We start from the raw sequence: 19,329 nt of genomic DNA on the forward strand, positions 1-19,329 counted from the left end.
CTGGGGTCATGGCCAATCATCTGAACGGCTTTTCCACTCATTTGCTACTTGTGGGATCATGCCATGCATCAACTGACTGCCATGTTTGGCTACACTGCAATGACACTATTACCCGATTTCACTGGTTGCAAAGTGCTGTAAAGATGCGGTAAGATGCGGTAAGCTGCTACGCAAACTCAAATCTGCAGTTTCCAGCAAGTCCCCATTTTATTTTTTTCCCTCAGGAGATAGTACTGTTTTAGAGTAAGGGGGAAACTCACTAGGCTGGGAAAGGTTTGTTACTGTGCACAACACTACCTTTAGGACATCCAACCAGAAACGTGACTGTGAAAGCTGTAATACGAAGTCAGCTCAGCTCAAAAGGTAGAATTATCAAAGGCTGTGACTGAAAGTGACAGAAAGACGGTAGTGAGGGAATCAGTCTGAAATGGAATTAAAAGCGAGGGGGGGGGAAAAGAAATCCTGCTGTCAACGTGTGGAACTCAGACTGTATTTGTCCAAGCGAGACAAATTCATCCATGTGGAATGCATGCCTAGTTCAAGTGCTGGGGGGGGGGGGGGGGGGAGATGATAATGGCAGCTTCTCACAGGACCCAGATAAGAGCCTGCTGGATCACTGGGCTCCTGAAGGGTTAACAGCCACGTGAAAGGCAGACAGCAGCAGTGTTGCTTCAGGCTTAGTGTCTCGGGGGGGAGAGAGAGAGAGAGAGAGAGAGAGAGAGAGAGAGAGAGAGAGAGAGACAGACAGACAGGGGGAAATTAATTATTCAAACAATCACATTGGCGGCAGCAGACAGTGAAACGTTATACCCTATTGGGAGCACACAGCAGAGAGCCAAACTCCCCACTCACCCATCACCCCCTCCCGCCATGGAACAGCCCTTCCCACATCGGGCTCAAACGGCAAAACCAGAGTGGAATCAAGTCGCCCTCCATCCCGGGGGGCTGCCAGAGGTGACCTTATTTACTCCAAGGCTGTAATGTTTTAAAAAGACAGGTTTAAGAAAAAATTTCAAAGCCATTTCCAATTGTTGTATAACCAATGCAGGCAGCAGGCAATCAGGAAGGACTCACCTTGAAGGATCTGTGGACCGAGCAAGGTGCTGGAAGGGGCAGCAGTGCAGAAAAGGGCAGGGGACAGGAGTTCAAAGTGGTGCAAGGTACATTGATCAGCATCAAGTTAAACAGCAGAACGAGGGCAGCAAAGGTGTACGTTAGTGGGAATGTTATCCTCCACCAGAAATGGGTCTTCAAACCCCAAAACGTTAACTGTTCTTCTCTCCACAGGTGCTGCCTGACCCGCTACGTGTTTCTAGTGTTCTGTCTTTCTCTTTCACCCCTTCCCACTTATGGTGCTCGTGCCAGCTGCCCACAGACCGCAAGGGTGGGCAGCTGGCACTAGCTACCCACCCTTGCCAAAAAGGCAATTGCTCGCGAGAAATGCAGGGAGCCTGGAAACACTGGTTTAAAAAACAGGAATCCTTGCACCAGTCGGGCACAGAACAGGGCAGATGCTCCTGGGATTTGGCCTTGCCATGGGTCTGGAATCTCAAAAGAAAAAGCATGCTTCACTTTCTTGAATCTAACATAGTTGCAGGTTAAATTATTGAATTTAAATACCCCAGCTGTTGTGGTGCGATTTGAACTCGTGTCACGATTTGAATGCGTGTCGTTGGATCATTAATAGCCTCTGGATGGAAATTCAGTACCTTAACCGCAAAACAAATATACCCAAAACCACACAGACTAACGCCTGCATGTAAAAAGACTGCGATCCTTGAAGCCGGGAGGGACACAACCCAACAGTGACACACAAGAGGGCTTCAGCAGAACACAAGGCAAACAAATACTGGCCCAAAAGCAATGGGTGATGAGGAAGGTTTGAGGCAACCGAGGCAAAGGTTGCTGCTGCAAGACAACAGCACAAGAACAATTTGTGCAACTCCCTCCCCCTTGATAATGATGCACTACTTATCCAGTAACCAGATATCACTGGGCTCAAGTTCACAGAGTCTGACGCGGCAGCGCGGCAGGAAAGATTTGCGCCAGTTTGCTTTTCCAGGGGAAAGTGCTTGAAGATAGAGGTTTTAATTACAGAGCAGAGACACATTAACAAGCAGCTCAGCCAAATTGGCACAACTCGTACTGCAGAGTTCGAAGGCGACAGACTCAAGATGCATGTTTGCTGGCATCTCCGCTAACCGCAGGGAGTGATGCATCGGTGGAGGTGCGGTTGGAGACGTGAAAACACAAGCCCCATTTACCCATTAAAGATCCCTTGCCACCATTTTCTTAAAGAAAGCAAATAGTTGCTTGCCTGAGCCAACATTCATCCAACAAGCGAATTAATGGACAATTTATCTCCAGGTTTTATAGGAACTTGCTGTGCGCAAAATGGATGCTGCGTTTGCTTGCAAAATAGCGAGTGCGCTTTGTTTGCAGTGCGCGGTGTACGGGGACATCCGGGAGATGTAGCCGCCAGCACGTGTTTGTGCCACCGTTACCCAGAAACAAACTGTGCGCTGGTCCTTTGATGGCTCGTAGAACCTGTAGGACCTGTGTGACAAACAAAGCATTGAAGTTCTCACCTTCTCTGGAGAAAACAAATGGGCGAAGTTTCGGGTCGAGACCCTTCTCCGTCTGAAGGGTCTCGACCCAAAACAGCACCTATTCCTTTTCTCCAGAGATGCTGCCTGATCTGCTGAGTTACTCCAGCATTTTGTGGCTACCCTCAGCATATGCAGTTCCCTCTTACACAAGGTTCTCACCTTCATGGTTACAGGAGAGGCGCCCACAAGTGTGCGGGCCAATCGTGTTGAAGGTGAAGGGTGGGGGTGAGAGGGAAGGGACAAGTAATGCATGCATGCAAAATAAAAATCTGAATCAGTCTGGTTAGCAGGCTTAGATTTTGATTCAGCTACAAAGTGCAGGTATGATCTTCAGCAAAGGCATAGTGGGTGGGCACAGTTAGAACTTCTTAGTGCATGTTCCAACTTTACAGCGAGAGCAAGATTATAATAGAAGTCCTCAACAACATTACTCAATGGTGCATTACAATCAAGAGCGCCGCAGTTGGAAGCATATTCAAAAAGGTGTTTACTGTCGGAGATTGGAGGCTGGTCTCCTTCTGTGATGCAGCAGCCTGGTACAATGCCATTCTGTCTTTCACTGATGTCTGCTCCTGCATGTCTGCCAACTCCGTACCAACCTGAGATTCAGTTTTATCAGGGCTCGTTCCCGGCGAGGTATGGTCTGCATGAAGTGCAAACAGAGCCAAATGCAACGTTAATGAACACAGTCGCCAGATCAAAGAAAGCAGCACTATACAATACAAACACAATTAGACTGCCATCAATATTATGCATTTCTCCACCCCCCCCCCCCCCCACCCCACCACGTTACCCCTACATAGGGTCGCCAACTGTCCCGTACTAGCCGGGAATTCCCGTATTTTGGGCTAAATTGGTTTCTCCCGTACGGGATCGCCCTTGTCCTGTATTAGCAGGGATGCCAACTTCCTCGTTCCCAAATAAGGGACAAAGGTTGACGTCACCGCCCCGCGTGACCTCACCTAGCGGCCACGTGGTCCCGCTCCACCAATGGCGGCCTCCCGTGCCATTGGTGGAGCGGGAGCATGTGGCCGCTGGCTGGGTGAGGTCACGTGGGGTGGTGACGTCACCCTTGGTTCCTGATTTGGGAGTGAGGAAGTTGGCAACCCTGCCCCTCAACCAGGATAAAGGGGGAATCGGGCCTACACATCTGCAAATGATTACAGATCATATTTGACTTTACAACTGTCTGACTGTATAACCTTTCATTGACTTTATAATTAGGATACACTTTTTTTGCATGGCCTTTTACATTTTCATTTTTCCTTTCAGTTGGCCAGATTTTTTAAATTACTACAGCAAAAATGGCACGGAACGATTGAGCACCCAAATCTCCATCACAACATTAATATACATACTCTCACGAATGAGACCCATTATAAACTAATGCTGAAAGAGCACAATACCTAGTCAAGGAGTTTATAATCTAGAGAGCAGTCATTTGGGAAGAGCTAAAAAAATAAAATGGACTCAAAATTATTGCTCACTGCAAGAGAGTTGCAAGAAGCATTTGGGGTTTACCTGCCAACAAGGTAACATTACCGAACAAAGCTTCTCCCCCCCCCCAAAAGACTCCCAACTCACAGGATAACCACATGCTCGGGAAAGAGCCAAGCAGAGCAAAGGCAAGACACAAAGTGCTGAAGTAACTCCGTGGGTCAGGCAGCATCATGGCGACCTAGCTCATCTCAATCCATTGCAGAAACGGCGAAATCCATTTTGCTGCTTGAGGGGGAAATCGCCCAAATACTGACCTGTCACTAATGCAATGGCATGCCCGGAGAATAGCAGAGGGATGGCATGCCCGGAGAATAGTAGAGGGATGGCATGCCCGGAGAATAGCAGAGGTACTACTGATTTGCAAACCTCCAGGAACCACTTAACACAGGAGGACAGATTCACCATGAACAGCGTACAGCTCAATCTACTGCTCTCTTGCTGATAACCTGCCCCTATTCCGTTTCTGAATTCCATTCAGTTGCTGTGGAAGCCGTTTCCGTGCCTTGCAACTCTGAATTGGTTCTTTTTAAAAGATGACAGGAGGACAGGGGCTGATGGGCTCCAGTATTCTTCCTTCCTCCAGGACAGTGGCACAGCGGTAGAGTCGCTGTCTTACAGCGCCAGAGACCCGGGTTCGATCCAGACGATGGGTGCTGCTGTATGGAGTTTGTACGTTCTCCCCGTGACCCCGTGGGTTTCCTCCCACACTCCAAAGGCATGCAGGTTTGTAGGTTAATTGGCATTGGTAAAGATTGTAAGTGCTGGATAGTGCTAGCCTGCTGGGACCACTGGTCGGCGCGGACTCGGTGGGCGAAAGGGCTCGTTTCTCTAACCTAAAGGTTTTGCAGTTCACCTACAGCACTGTCACAGCTGTGGGCCCACCGACTCTGCCAGGTCATCTTGGAACAACCCTGCTGCTGCCCCAGTTAGAGTTCAGATTTGATGCAAAAATTGAATGGGGCCTGTGCCACACTCTTGCCACTGTGGTACAAACGGAATTTGCAAAAACATTCATACTTTAAAAAACCCACAAAGATGATTATAAGAAAACTTACAAATTGCTTTGTCACAAGAGCCAAAAGATGCCTAGCATCTGCTGTATAATGTGGCTCCTCCTCAACGTGCTCTCTAATTACAGTCCAACTTAATAACAGATTAGGCCTGAATACCAATGTGGACTAATTGTAGGAATGAGTCAACAGGACACAGCCTCTCCTCCTCCCTGACAGATTCTGCCAACTGCTCATATCAGCTGCTCGGGACCCTGATGATACTTGAAATGCTGCAGCATGCAGGTGAAAGTCCTCCTGCCGGAGGGGAGGCAGCTTTTTCCCGCCCTGCACAACAGAAGAGCCCCTCCTTCATCTCTGCTGCTGCGCGCCCGGTTCAATCCCCAGCAAGCACTCAGAATACTTAAAGGGGGAATTTTTTTTAAAGTCACTTAGTCCCACGTGCAAACTCACAATCAGATAACTTGTGTTTGAATGGTCTGTTTTAAATGCCACAGTTGAACGTTTTGTTAAATTAAAACTGGACTGTCAGAGCACAGAGCCAACTAGCTCCGAGACTGCATGATCCAGTTGAAAAGAAAGACAATACGTGAAAAAAACAGACACAAATTGCCATAAAAACAAAGTCCAAAAAAAGTGTTGGCAAGCAGCAGATGACATTTTTGTTTACCCAAAGTCATGCAATGTTTTTCAAAATTTTGAAGTTGCAAATTAGGAAATCCGAGCACTGCTGGTTTAAAGGAGAAATAAAATCCAGGGAGACAAGGGCTGTGATCTGGTGTGGGGAAGGGCAGGAAAACCAAGGGAAACAGGATCATGGGGATTTCACTTCAGTCACAAAGTAGGCATCCATATCCTGGAACAAAGAGTGCCAAACACCAAGCAGTAGACCCATTTACCTGCCATTTCTCCTCCTGTACACCCACACTATCCCTCCACTCCCACACCCTGAACACGAGGGGAAGACAGGCAACAAAAGGCACAGCCCAACGACGTCCGAGACCTTGCTGAACAAATGATCCATGGTTGAATGAATCTTTATTAATTCATTGAGAATTATCGTGGCACGGCACAAATTAACACAGAAATTGCTGGCCCAAGGTGCCCCCATCTCAGACATGTACAGAGGGTGGAGATTACTGCCGCCTGGTCGACCAGGAGCTTTCTGGCACACTTGAAACATTATTTGCGCTTATCAGTGATGAAAGTCTCCATGTGGGTTGGTTTTAAATGACAAGAGAAGAAAGTGCAGAAATCACTCAAAGAACGAGGCACAGACTAGTAGAGCACGAGTCCAACGCCGACAAAACCGGTAGCAAAACAAAAAGCTCAACACATTGAAGGGAATCACCATCTGGCTAATGAGCATGAGGCAAACGTGGTCCTGATTTATAAAGAAGGGAAACGAGGCTAATTCTAGGTGTGATTAGCCAACGACGGGGAAATAAGCCTTTTAATTTTAGGCTGAAAGGGAGAAACGGCACACATTTTACACGTCGATCATGTTGATTGATACTTTATTATCATGTGTGACAAGTCACTGTTGCATGCCATACACAAAGTATGCAAAGTGTCGCCAGGTATAGCTCGCCAAAAAAGTTGCGAAGCAGTCTCCAATGGTTCATCTGATCTCTGCGCTCCCCCCCCCATGCAGAAATGCACCAAATGCATTTGACCTTTGGCTCGCATACAGGAAATGGCCTCACTTGGAGAATTGCTAAATCGTGTAATGAGAAAGACCAACAAATACTGGCTACATGGGGGGGGGGGGGGAAAGAAGAGTCAACAGGACATGACACAGGCAGGGCAGCTGGAATGTTTGAAGACTGTCAGCACAACTTGAGGAGCAAATCCAAAGGACATGAACACAAGTCCAGGAACTTCTGCGCAGAGCTCCTGGGAAGCAACAGGGAAACACCCTCTGTCTGGGAGAGGGGTACAAAGTGCCACCGATTTGATAAATGGGATTGGGCATCCACACTGCAGGTATTGGTTATGTTTTAACAAGGAACTGAGGGAAGTTAAATGTTGACTTTCATGGTCCTCAAAAAGGGATAGAACACCACGGGGAGGGCTCCTGGATGCAATGACTCCACTTTGCACAGATGGATGCTGGATACACAAACAATAGACAATAGACAATAGGTGCAGGAGTAGGCCATTCAGCCCTTCGAGCCAGCACCGCCATTCAATGCGATCATGGCTGATCACTCTCAATCAGTACCCCGTTCCTGCCTTCTCCCCATACCCCCTCACTCCGCTATCCTTAAGAGCTCTATCCAGCTCTCTCTTGAAAGCATCCAACGAACTGGCCTCCACTGCCTTCTGAGGCAGAGAATTCCACACCTTCACCACCCTCTGACTGAAAAAGTTCTTCCTCATCTCCGTTCTAAATGGCCTACCCCTTATTCTTAAACTGTGGCCCCTTGTTCTGGACTCCCCCAACATTGGGAACATGTTATCTGCCTCTAATGTGTCCAATCCCCTAATTATCTTATATGTTTCAATAAGATCCCCCCTCATCCTTCTAAATTCCAGTGTATACAAGCCCAATCGCTCCAGCCTTTCAACATACGACAGTCCCGCCATTCCGGGAATTAACCTAGTGAACCTACGCTGCACGCCCTCCATAGCAAGAATATCCTTCCTCAAATTTGAAAACCAAAACTGCACACAGTACTCCAGGTGCGGTCTCACCAGGGCCCGGTACAACTGTAGAAGGACCTATTTGCTCCTATACTCAACTCCTCAGTGGAAGCATTTTATTTTTCAAAGAGCTATAGGGATCGATACTTGGGACAAGCAGAATAGGGCAGCACGGTAGAGTTGCTGCCTCACAGCGCCAGCGACCCAGGTTCGATCCTGACCTCGAGTGCTGTCTGTACAGAGTTTGTATGTTCTCCTCGTGATCTGCGTGGGTTTTCCCCGGGAAGCTCCGATTTCCTCCAAAGATGTACAGCTTTGTAGGTTAATTTGCTTGGTATAAATGCAAATTGTCCCTAGCGCATGTAGGATGGTGTTAGTGTGCGGGGATCGCTGGTTGGCACGGACTTGGTGGGCCGGAGGGCATGATTCCACTCTGTATCTCTAAACTAAATATTGAAGGACAGTGCCGTGCACCAGTCTTGGGGGGGGGGGGGGGGGGAAGCTGTAGAAAGCTGGAGCCATCATTACGCAGTGAGATTGGCTTAGATTCACATTGAGTTGCACAGAATGAGAGGTATGCGCCAAGCTGATGCCCAAGGCATTCCAGTACGAGTGGAACACAAGCTTGCCCAAGGCCAGCAATCATTTCTTCACCTTTTCCGTCGGGTTAAGTAGTCACCCTCTTACTCTTTGCAAAACTCCATTATCACATTAGCGCGCACATACACATGGCCACTCACAGAATGGAGGCGGGGAGCGCGTGTGCGTGTGCGTGTGTGTGTGTGTGTACAGCTGGATGGACAGATGTTCCATCTGTTTTGGGACTGTGCCAAGCGAAGGGCAAGTAGGAGACACGGTGATATATAGGGAGTCCAGAAGGAAAGTAGTAGGGATGAAAAGGTCCACAGCCTGTGGGCAGAAACACTTGGGAGACAGAGTTGCTTTCACAAGGACTGTTCGCTCACTGCTCCACTGACAGGAGTCAGCGTGCCTTACTCTGGACTGCTGCCCTACTCTTCCCTCTGCCTCAGTTTTTAATAACAATCTCTGGTTAGACCCTCCATCCTCCAGGGCTGAAAAGATCCATGTTTAAATATTAACTAGTTTTATCCTTTTGTTAGGCAATGACCAGATCGACTCTGCATTCTGACCATTACCCCCTTTACCACTCCTCCTCTGCTACCCACCCAGACCAGTAAAGACGTTCTGCACCAGGTGTGGGCACAATATTATTGTCGTTATCCATAAAAGATACCCTGGTTTTGATATTGTGATCACACACAGATATTTAACAGGATTGTTAAGAGGCATAGAAGTGGACAGTTTTAGAGCTACCCACACAAGCTCAAGTTGGGAGGCAGGTGTTGCCACTTTTCCCGAAAGTTGATGGAAAAGCGGGCGACCTTGGGACTTCATAGAGTCGTACAGGACAGAAATTGGCCACCACATCCATGCCAACTTTTTTTAACCACCTACACTAATCCCATTTGCATTAGGTCAGTATATTTCTGTTCATTGGGAATTAGAAGGATATTATGTATAGATGGCCTCCAAATCTTTAATTGCTTCTTGGAAGGTGGCAATGATGAAAGATGGTTGGTGTCCCAGGATAAAGCAAGCCAAGTGATGAAGAAAGAACACACAACATGCCCGTGATGCTCACTCTTCCTATTCAACTCAAACAATGTTAGACAATAGACAATAGGTGCAGGAGGAGGCCATTCGGCCCTTCGAGCCAGCACCGCGATTCAATGTGATCATGGCTGATCATTCTCAATCTGTACCCCGTTCCTGCCTTCTCCCCATACCCCCTGACTCCGCTATCCTCAAGGCTATCTAGCTCTCTCTTGAATGCATTCAGAGAATGTTGGCTCAACTTATCCACTGCAACCTTAAAGCTCCCCAGAAGATAGGGTTTAGCCACAAATAATGGATAGAACATGTCTGCAAGGCAAGTGTCAGACTTGAAAGAACAAGTAGCAATTCAGCTGGGAAATACCCAGCTGCATCACTAAGTATGAATATTATTAAAAATATACAAGGCTTTCCAATTTACAACATGGAATTGGGAGTGGGGGAGGGTGGAAGTGACCAGATGCTACACAATTACTACAGTAATGCAGAGGTTACACAAGATATCACACTAATGCATGCATGAACACACTCGGGAAAATGATAGAGAACTGGAATGTACAAATCCACATCCCCATTGAACAGGAATCCTGCAAAACATCTTGAAAGCAGTTCTTCAAATGAAAGTCTGTAAATAGTTGAAAGGTGCATTCTGGAGAGCTGCAGTTGATGAGGGGAACTAACCCGACGAGATTGAGACATGCTATAAATGCATTCCGTTTTTCCAAGAGGAAGATGGGCGGAATACTTGAATATATTTGAAAAGCAAACGTCGCTAACAATAGTGAGCCAGTGGTGTGCTCCAGGAAGTGAGGAGGGAGGCGTGCTACTTCAGTTATACTTGACCATGGCCACCGCCATTGTTCCTGGACTCGTTCAGAAAGTACCACTTGAGAGTGGCAGTACCTGCACCTTAAATGGATTAACCCACTCAAACTTGCAGCAAGGCTCTCTCTCACACACAGGTAGCCAGCCACTTCAACAGTGCGGGCGGTATGGTGGAGCAGCGGTGGAGTTGCCGCCTTATAGGGTCAGAGACCCGGGTTCAATCCCAACTACGGGTGCTGAGTGAACGGAATTTGTACGTTCTCCCCATGACTGATGTGGGTTTTCTACGGTTTCCTCCCACACTTCAAAGGCACCCAGGTTTGTAAGCTGATTGGCTCTGGTAAAATTGTCCTCAGTGTCTGTAGGCTGGCGTTAGACAATAGACAATAGGTGCAGGAGAAGGCCATTCGGCCCTTCGAGCCAGCACCGCCATTCAATGTGATCATGGCTGATCAATCTCAATCAGTACCCCATTCCTGCCTTCTCCCCATACCCCCTGACTCCGCTATCCTTAAGAGCTCCAGCTAGCTCTCTGTTGAATGCATTCAGAGAATTGGCCTCCCCTGCCTTCTGAGGCAGAGAATTCCACAGACTCACAACTCTGACTGAAAAAGTTTTTCCTCATCTCAGTTCTAAATGGCCTACCCCTTATTCTTAAACTGTGGCCCCTTGTTCTGGACTCCCCCAACATTGGGAACATGTTTCCTGCCTCTAACGTGCCCAACCCCTTAATAATCTTATACGTTTCGATAAGATCTCCTCTCATCCTTCTAAATTCAGTGGGATCGCTGGTCAGTGCAAACTCAGTGGACTCTCTGCACTGTATCTCCAAACTAAACTAAACAGTATAACATGCAGGTACATTCATTTAAAATAAAATTCAGTGATTATTTCACATGGTTTCTCACTGTGTAAACCTGACCGATCTCTGTTTAACACGTTTGGTCTGCCGTGGGCAGACCAGGATATTTTTTTCTCCCAAAACAGTTCATATCTAGCAATACGATCAACGAACCAGACAACAGTTGGACGCAGTCTTGCGATTAGCAAGCGATTGATGAGAAGATTTGAAAAAAGGGGCACCCTTTTAATAGGGTTATTAATTTATTGAATTTAGTTGCTTCTTAGACATTCTCACACAATCTATGAGTATTGTGTTTATCATATATCATATCATATATCATATCATATACAGCCGGAAACAGGCCTTTACGGCCCACCAAGTCCGTGCCGCCCAGCGATCCCCGTACATTAACACTATCCTACACCCACTAGGGACAATTTTTACATTTACCCAGCCAATTAACCTACATACCTGTATGTCTTTGGAGTGTGGGAGGAAACCGAAGATCTCGGAGAAAACCCACGCAGGTCACGGGGAAAACGTACAAACTCCTTGGAGTTACAAACTCCTTACAGACTCCTTACAGTGCAGCACCCGTAGTCAGGATCGAACCTGAGTCTCCGGCGCTGCATTCGCTGTAAAGCAGCAACTCTACCGCTGCGCTACCGTGCCGCCCCAAATGCCTATTTACATGCCTATTATGCTGCTGCAAATAAGAATCTCATTGTTCTGTTCTGGGTACACATGACAATTCTACATTCTTGACTCGACTCTTGACTCATGCATTTGTGTAATAGAAAACGGGAAACCATTGCACTCTGCGCCAAGTTAAAAAGAGTCAGCAGTTAGCCAGGAAGTGACTAGTCGCCTCCAAAGAGCATCCCTTTGTTAGGGGGCTTCACTAAATGGTGTGACTCAATATTCCTCCAGCAGTTTGTTTTTTCTTGCTCCAGATCTGCAGCATCTACAGTCGCTTGTGATTTAATGCCATGTTCCGCTGCGATCTAACTAATGGATGGCTCCATGCTGAAGCACACGCAGCATTGAAATGCTAATACGACGATTAGCAAGAATACTGAACAATACAGTAACACGTAGCTCAGAGGACACTGGGGTTTATTTTTACAAATGCCCATTTTCACGCAGCAAGTCACTTTTGGCAACGATACCAGTTTTTAAGGCGGCAGATTTTGCACTGACCACTTGAAAAGAAAGCAGTGGTTAACTGGCAATGTAAACGTGATGGTGTGCCTGCCACCAAAACAGCAGGCACCGTCAAACAAAAAGATAAAAAGCTGGTTTCAGTCCAACAGCAGTACAAAAAACTTGAAACAGCTGGGCATAGGGCTAAGAGGCTGAAGTGCTTCAGGTTGCTGTGGAAACAATTCTGCCATGGAATCGGGCCACTTTCTCCAACACCCATTATCACAGAATCACTCCAAGCCCTGTCTCTGCATTATAAGTGCAACATGAAACAGCAGCTTGCAGAATGTAAACAGATCGGTACATTACAAAATGCACACTTGCTAAACTTTACACAGTCAAGGCCAAGGACACACTTCACTGCTTTCATTCACAATTTAAAGAGCTTAATACTGCTAAATACCTTCTCCAGTAGCAAGGTTCTTCTCCGAACTCAATATAACTGCCTCTTCTACAAACACGAGAATGATTTAGTGAACACAAAGGCAGGGACGCAATCTCTTCTTCCCAGACGAAATTTATAAACAAATTCTTACCCGAATCATCAGATTTAAAGCCACTTGTGCTCCCGGCCCTTGCTTTGTTCTCCACCACGCCTTCAATCAGACAGCTGCCTTCTGCAGTCTTGTCTAACCACTTCTTCGAAACGTCAGCCTTGTGGTGCCGATCTCGGGCAGCCTGCTTGAGAACAAAAACACTCAGCATATACGATCCAGAAACATTTATCTGGGAGGAAGCACTTCAGGACAATTCTCATTCACTCTTCAATGTCTCATTAATTGAAGCACACGAGTGCATGATTTGGCGATCAATTACAGCTGAAAGCAATCAACTTGCCCTTCACGTTATCTTTTGTTGATTGAAGCACAAATCACTTATTAATCAAATCATCTTTGTCTGCCATCTGAAACAGTCACGATTAGCATGTTGCCTGACTAAGTAGAAGTAGCAGAGATGCAATTAGCACCTAGCGCAAGGAAACTCAGACAATGAAGCAATGGCTCTGGAGACCCATCTGCCCAGGTTCAGACCCACATGATTGCATCATACGAGTCTTAAACTTACATGCTGCTAATGAGAGCACTGCACTGCCATCTGGATTAACAAGAGTTCAAAAGCTTCGCAGCGTTTACGGACAAGACTGATCCCATCTGCAGCGATCACGGGCCCCTTTAATCCCATTTCCAGATGGTGAAAAAAAATAGTCAGGTACCTACACTCATTTGCGACTCCATATGCTGTTAGTAATTGAATTACCTACATTTCGCCCGGGGCATTAATTTATTTTAAAAACATTCTTCCTGGTCCATGTTTGAACAACGAAATAAACTCTGAAAAGATCAGTGTGATAACTATCTGCATTATTCCTTTACAAGTAACATCTATAGCACAAACAGTAGTCAGGCTTGCTGCAGCGGCTCAGATGCAAAAAAAAACCTTCTGCACAAAGGGGTACATTTGATCTGCAGAGCTAAAAGAAATGTCCTCAACAACTTTCTCCAAGCCTTTCCTGACAGCACAGGTGAAAGTTGTGGCAAAATGTCAGTAAGTAGAATCACAGGAGGCAGAGTAGAGCACAGAAACAGACCTTTCAGCCCAACCCGGCCATGATGCGATGTGGGTCAGTGTACCCATGCCCACTCCGTGGCTGAACTATCCAAGTGATCGCACCCATGAAAGGTTTGTTTCCCCCCTTTCAGAGGGTGGCAAGTCTTTCTCAAAGGGCAGTGGAAGAATAGTCTTTGGATATCTTTAAACCAGCACCAGACAGAATCTTGATAAGGATTTCTGATGGGTCAAGAAAGACGACGATAACGATTGTTACGGGTGGCAGTGGCGGAGCGGTACAGTTGCTGCCTTGCAGCCCCAGAGACTCGAGTATGACCCAGACGAGAGGCGCTCGAGTATGACCCAGACGAGCTGCCTCTGGCGCTCTAAGGCAGCAACTCTATTGCTGCGCCATCGTGGGTTCACTGCAGTTATATAGAAATGGTGCATTCAATTTCAACAAATATCGATGTGCTAATAGTCAGGTTTTAATTTTTTTTAATTGAATGCAGTAGTAATATTTTTTAGATTTAGATTTTTTTTTAGATTTAGAGATACAGCGCGGAAACAGGCCCTTCGGCCCACCGGGTCCGCGCCGCCCAGCGATCCCCGCACATTAACACTATCCTACACCCACTAGGGACAATTTTTAAATTTATTTTTAACATTTGCCCAGCCAATTAACCTACATACCTGCACGTCTTTGGAGTGTGGGAGGAAACCGAAGATCTCGGAGAAAACCCACGCAGGTCACGGGGAGAACGTACAAACTCCGTACAGACGGCGCCCGCAGTCAGGATCGAACCTGAATCTCCGGCGCTGCATTCGCTGTAAGGCAGCAACTCTACCGCTGCGCCACCGTGCCGGTGGGTGGACGCTGGGTGAATCGTTTGGGTTTCAGTTTCTGTCATCCAAAAGATGGTGCGCGTGACAGTGCAGCACCTCCCCAGCAAACACACTGGAGCTTCACCCGTGTCCAGTTGAACTTGATCCCACATCCTTTTGACTTGGGAGGGCAGTGTGCTCTTCACTGGCTGAAAGTCATCATGCTCCTGATTTTTTTTTTTTAAAGTCAAAGAGCTTCTGAAATTAATGTGCTACTAATGGAAAGTGATCCTTTTACATTAACTCACTTTCTTTCCAGACAGAAAGTGTTGGAGTAACTCAGCAGGTCAGGCAGCATCTCAGGAGAACCCACTGAGTTATTCCCGCCATGTGTTTTTTTTTGTAAGCCAGCATCCGCAGTTCCTTGTGTCTACGTTTTCTTTCCACGGATGCTAGTCAACATGCCGACCACTCTTGGCAATGACTGCTGTCACCAAGGGACTGTGCTGATTTGGTGAAGTGGACTTCAGCCAATACGGGTGCTGCACTGTAAGGAGTTTGTACGTTCTCCCCGTGACCTGCGTGGGTTTTCTCCGAGATCTTCGGTTTCCTCCCACACTCCAAAGACGTACAGGTATGTAGGTTAATTGGCTGGGTAAATGTAAAAAATTGTCCCTAGTGGGTGTAGGATAGTGTTAATGTACGGGGATCGCTGGGCGGCACGGACTCGGAGGGCCGAAAAGGCCTGTTTCCGGCTGTATATATATGATATGATAATACTTTTTAAAAAACTTCATTTGGACAGCATTCCAGAAAAATGTTTGGGTCACCACAAAAACATTTTACAACTAATACATTTAAGCACAAAGACAGCAAGGTCACGTGGACTGCAAATAAGCTAATGACTAGATAATTTGATGACGTTGGTGAGAGGGGAAATTTTGGCCAGGGCTTTGAACTCTTGTCAGCAAACTGCCAAGGAAATTTGCGTTTCAGTGAACAGGCAAAGGACAGTCTGACATGTCGGACAAGAGACTAAGCCCGTCACTGGAATCTGTGACCAGTGAACGTTAATTGAAGATATTCAAGAGCAGGTTCGGACTCTATTCCTTGGAGCGCAGGAGGATGAGGGGTGATCTTATAGAGGAGTACAAAATCATGAGAGGAACAGATCAGGTAGAGGCACAGAGTCTCTTGCCCAGTGTATGCAAAATCAACAACCAGAGGACAGAGGATTAAGGTGAGGGGGGATAGATTTAACAGGAACCAGAGGGGTAACTTTTTCACGTAAAGGGTGGTAGATGTATGGAATGAGCTGCTGGAGTAGGTCATTGAGACAGGTGGTATCACAACATTTAAGAAACATTTAGACAGGTACATGGATAGGACAGCTTTGGAGGGATAGTGGCCAAATGCAGGTAGATGGGACTAGTGTAAATGGGACATGTTAGCTGGTGTGGGCAAGTTGGACTGAAGGGCCTATTTCCACACTGCAAGACTCCACATTCTTGGTGCAGTTCGAACTGGAAAGACCCAAATCCCAACTTGGATTGATTAGTAAAGTTCAAGAGTTCCACACCACGGTTACATCTAAATGGAATCCTAGTTACACCAATGTTTGGGTAGACGCAAAAAATGGAGATGCTGGAAGTGGGAAAATAAAATGCTAAGAATATCATGTTCTAAAGGAGGATATATACATATATTATATATGTTTATCTTTGAAGCGTGGCCAATTCCTCGTATCTCTGTATCTGCCTCTTGGAAGAGGCAGACTTAGTTCCTTGTTCTGTGGCCCCCACAGACAGAACAGAAGCAAGTAGTCTCACTTTGAAGGGCAGAGAGGTGGAATAGAGACAACACATAGACCAAACAATCAAACAGCCAGGTTCAGTCACAAGCTCCTGTTCAGAGTACATGCATGGGCAGAATTGGGATTGGTTCTGATGTGCTCAAGTAAATCACAGCCAAGGAAGGATTTGATGCCCGACAGGCTTGGGTGGGGCACAGCCTAGAAGGGGAAAAAAGGCAGAGAAGCTGAGAAATGCAATGGTAAGCTATGAAAAAGTGCAAAAGGAAACAGAAGAAAAAAGGATTAAAAGGAGGATAACCACAAAATGTCTCCATCACCCATATACAATATTAGCGCAGACAGTAGGAAATGTGCGCCAAATGTGGAATTTCCAGAGGGCAAATGTTTTGGATTACAGCCACATTTCAACATGTGTGCACTGGTATCATTGAGCGCTTCGGTAATTTTTTAGGCATCTGTTTCAGCAAGCAAAAGTCAAGCAACATGAACTAAAAGAAGCAGATTCACTTCCAGTTCAAAACACACCCAAGCACCAAGGCGAGGGCATTAACCCACCATCCACGAACTCCATCGCACTGGGATTCTGTGCAATGTCCACAGATCATCAACAATCGGGCGAAAAACTCAAATGAAGAGCGATACTTGCATTTTGTTCACAATCTTACTTCTTTTATGACGCATACTGCCATCCACGGCCCACCAGGTGTGAGCCGACCTGCGATAACCCCGTACACTTGCACTATCCTACACACGAGGGACAATTTACAATTTCACCAAAGCCAATTAACCTACAAACCTGTATGTCGTTGGAATGTGGGAGGAAACCAGAGCGCCCAGAGAAAACCCACACAGTTACAGGGAGAACGTACAAACTCCTTGCAGAGAGCACCCCTAGTCAGGATCGAGCCCGGGTCTCTGGCGCTGTGAGGCAACAACTCTTTACCCACTGTGCTGCCCATGGTTGTGCCCTGCAGAGATTACTTAATACAACAAAACTTTAAGAACTGGAACCATGTGGGACAGTGGTGGGGGAGTCGCTTTGATTATTTAAATTAATCAGTACAACAGCATGGTTGGAAGCTACTGAAAATGGCACTCGATGGGTCAAAGAGTTTATATAAAATTACAGAGGCACTAATCGCTGCACAGGCAAGTGTTACATTTTAAGGTTCAATTTATAGAGATGAAGGTTGGCCAAATAAACAGACCCATGTTAAGGAGGTCATGAACCACTGGGCCAGCACATATCCAGCAGCCCCTTGCGATCTGGTGGGTACAAATCGAAAAGCCATGGCACAACACAGCATCAGTTTATCAAGCAGCAAATGTCAAAAGACCAAGAGGCAAACACCTCCTTGCTGGGTCTTTTCTCCAACCCAATCTGTTCAATGGAAAAAAACAAAGTTATAAAAAGATGGGAAAGTGGAGCAAAATAACTTTGCAAAACCAAATCATGCGCTCGAGATAAGTGGACCAAAAAGAGCACAGTGTTTCATTATTTGACCGCATAGATCATGAGAATCAGTTGATGATTTATCACGTACAAAGCTCTGCTCTCAACATCCTGTCATCCGCATAAGCCCCAGTCAGAGGTATGCAGGCTTTCTCAGAGAGAAAAAAAGTTCTTTTCCTTGGCCTGTGGGAGCTCACACCCTGGTCTTCATGCAAATATTATTTCTATATACAGTATCGGGAAGGAGCCATATAGCTTGTCTCTAGGCTGACACACACACCAGCCCACGGTTGTGAGCAGAAGGATTAATACTCAAACAGCAATTACTTTGGTTTAAAATAGCATTTCTTCAAAGGCTTCACACTGAATTCTTCCACATCATATTTTATAGCTTTTAAATAGGCACATGACTGTACTGGGAATGGAGGGATATGGATCATGTGCAGGCAGAGGAGGTTAATTTAACCTAGCATCATGTTCAGCACAGACATTGTGGGTGAAAGGGACCTGTTCTTGGTCTGTACTGTTCCATGTTCTATGTCCCCATATACAGCGGCTTCAGCAACAGTTTCATTTCTCTAGCGCATTCTCTGGCCTGGTGATGTCGTTTGGTAGTCTACTGGCAATAAAGCACATCTTGAAGCATAAACTGTGTTGTACATAGAATAGTGTAACGCAAGAACAGGCCCTTTGGCCCACAATGTCTGTGCTGAATATGATGTCAAGACCAACTCTGATTTATCCGTACATAATCCATATCCCTCCATTCTCTGCATATACATAAGCCTATCCAAAGGTCTCTTAAATTTCACTATGGCATTAGGGATGTAATGCTGAGGCTCTACAAGACCCTGGTCACTATGCATTTGGAATATTGTGAGCAATTTTGGGCACCATATCTGAGGAAGGATGTGTTGGCTTTGGAGAGACAATAGACAATAGGTGCAGGAGGAGGCCATTCGGCCCTTCGAGCCAGCACCACCATTCAATGTGATCATGGCTGATCATTCTCAATCAGTACCCCGTTCCTGCCTTCTCCCCATACCCCCTGACTCCGCTATCCTTAAGAGCTCTATCCAGCTCTCTCTTGAATGCATTCAGAGAGGGTCCAGAGGAGGTTTACAAGAATGATTCCAGGAATGAGAAGGTTAAGAGATGCTAAGCGTTTGACGGCACTGGGCCTGTATTCACTGGGTTTAGAAGGGGGACTTGACTGAAACGTACAGAATGATGGAAGGCTTTGATAGAGTGGATGTGGAGAAGATGTTTCCACTCGTCGGAGAGTCTAGGACTGGAGGTCATAGCCTCAGAATTAAAGGACATTCTTTTAGGAAGGAGATGAGGAGGTATTTCTTTAATCAGAGGGTGGTGAATCTGTGGAATTCATTGCCACAGAAGATTGTGGAGGTCAAGACAAT

At 46.4% G+C, this 19,329-nt stretch overlaps 1 protein-coding gene across 4 annotated transcripts in view; it reads right to left on the reverse strand.

The window, feature by feature from the left end:
* lima1a (LIM domain and actin binding 1a) overlaps window positions 1-19,329 on the reverse strand; it is an 80,890-nt gene that overhangs the window by 13,034 nt on the left and 48,527 nt on the right. For 3 of the 4 annotated variants that reach the window (XM_078431249.1, XM_078431251.1, XM_078431247.1), the window contains exons 6-7: window positions 12,809-12,953; window positions 3,101-3,252 (exon numbers count right to left, since the gene is read on the reverse strand). In XM_078431249.1, coding sequence (XP_078287375.1) covers window positions 3,101-3,252; window positions 12,809-12,953 — 297 coding nt within the window. The remainder of the gene's footprint in view (window positions 1-3,100; window positions 3,253-12,808; window positions 12,954-19,329) is intronic. The other variant, XM_078431250.1, reaches the window with a different exon arrangement.

Source organism: Rhinoraja longicauda, chromosome 42 (genome assembly GCF_053455715.1).
Source record: "Rhinoraja longicauda isolate Sanriku21f chromosome 42, sRhiLon1.1, whole genome shotgun sequence".
In the NCBI taxonomy this organism is placed as follows: domain Eukaryota; kingdom Metazoa; phylum Chordata; class Chondrichthyes; order Rajiformes; family Arhynchobatidae; genus Rhinoraja; species Rhinoraja longicauda.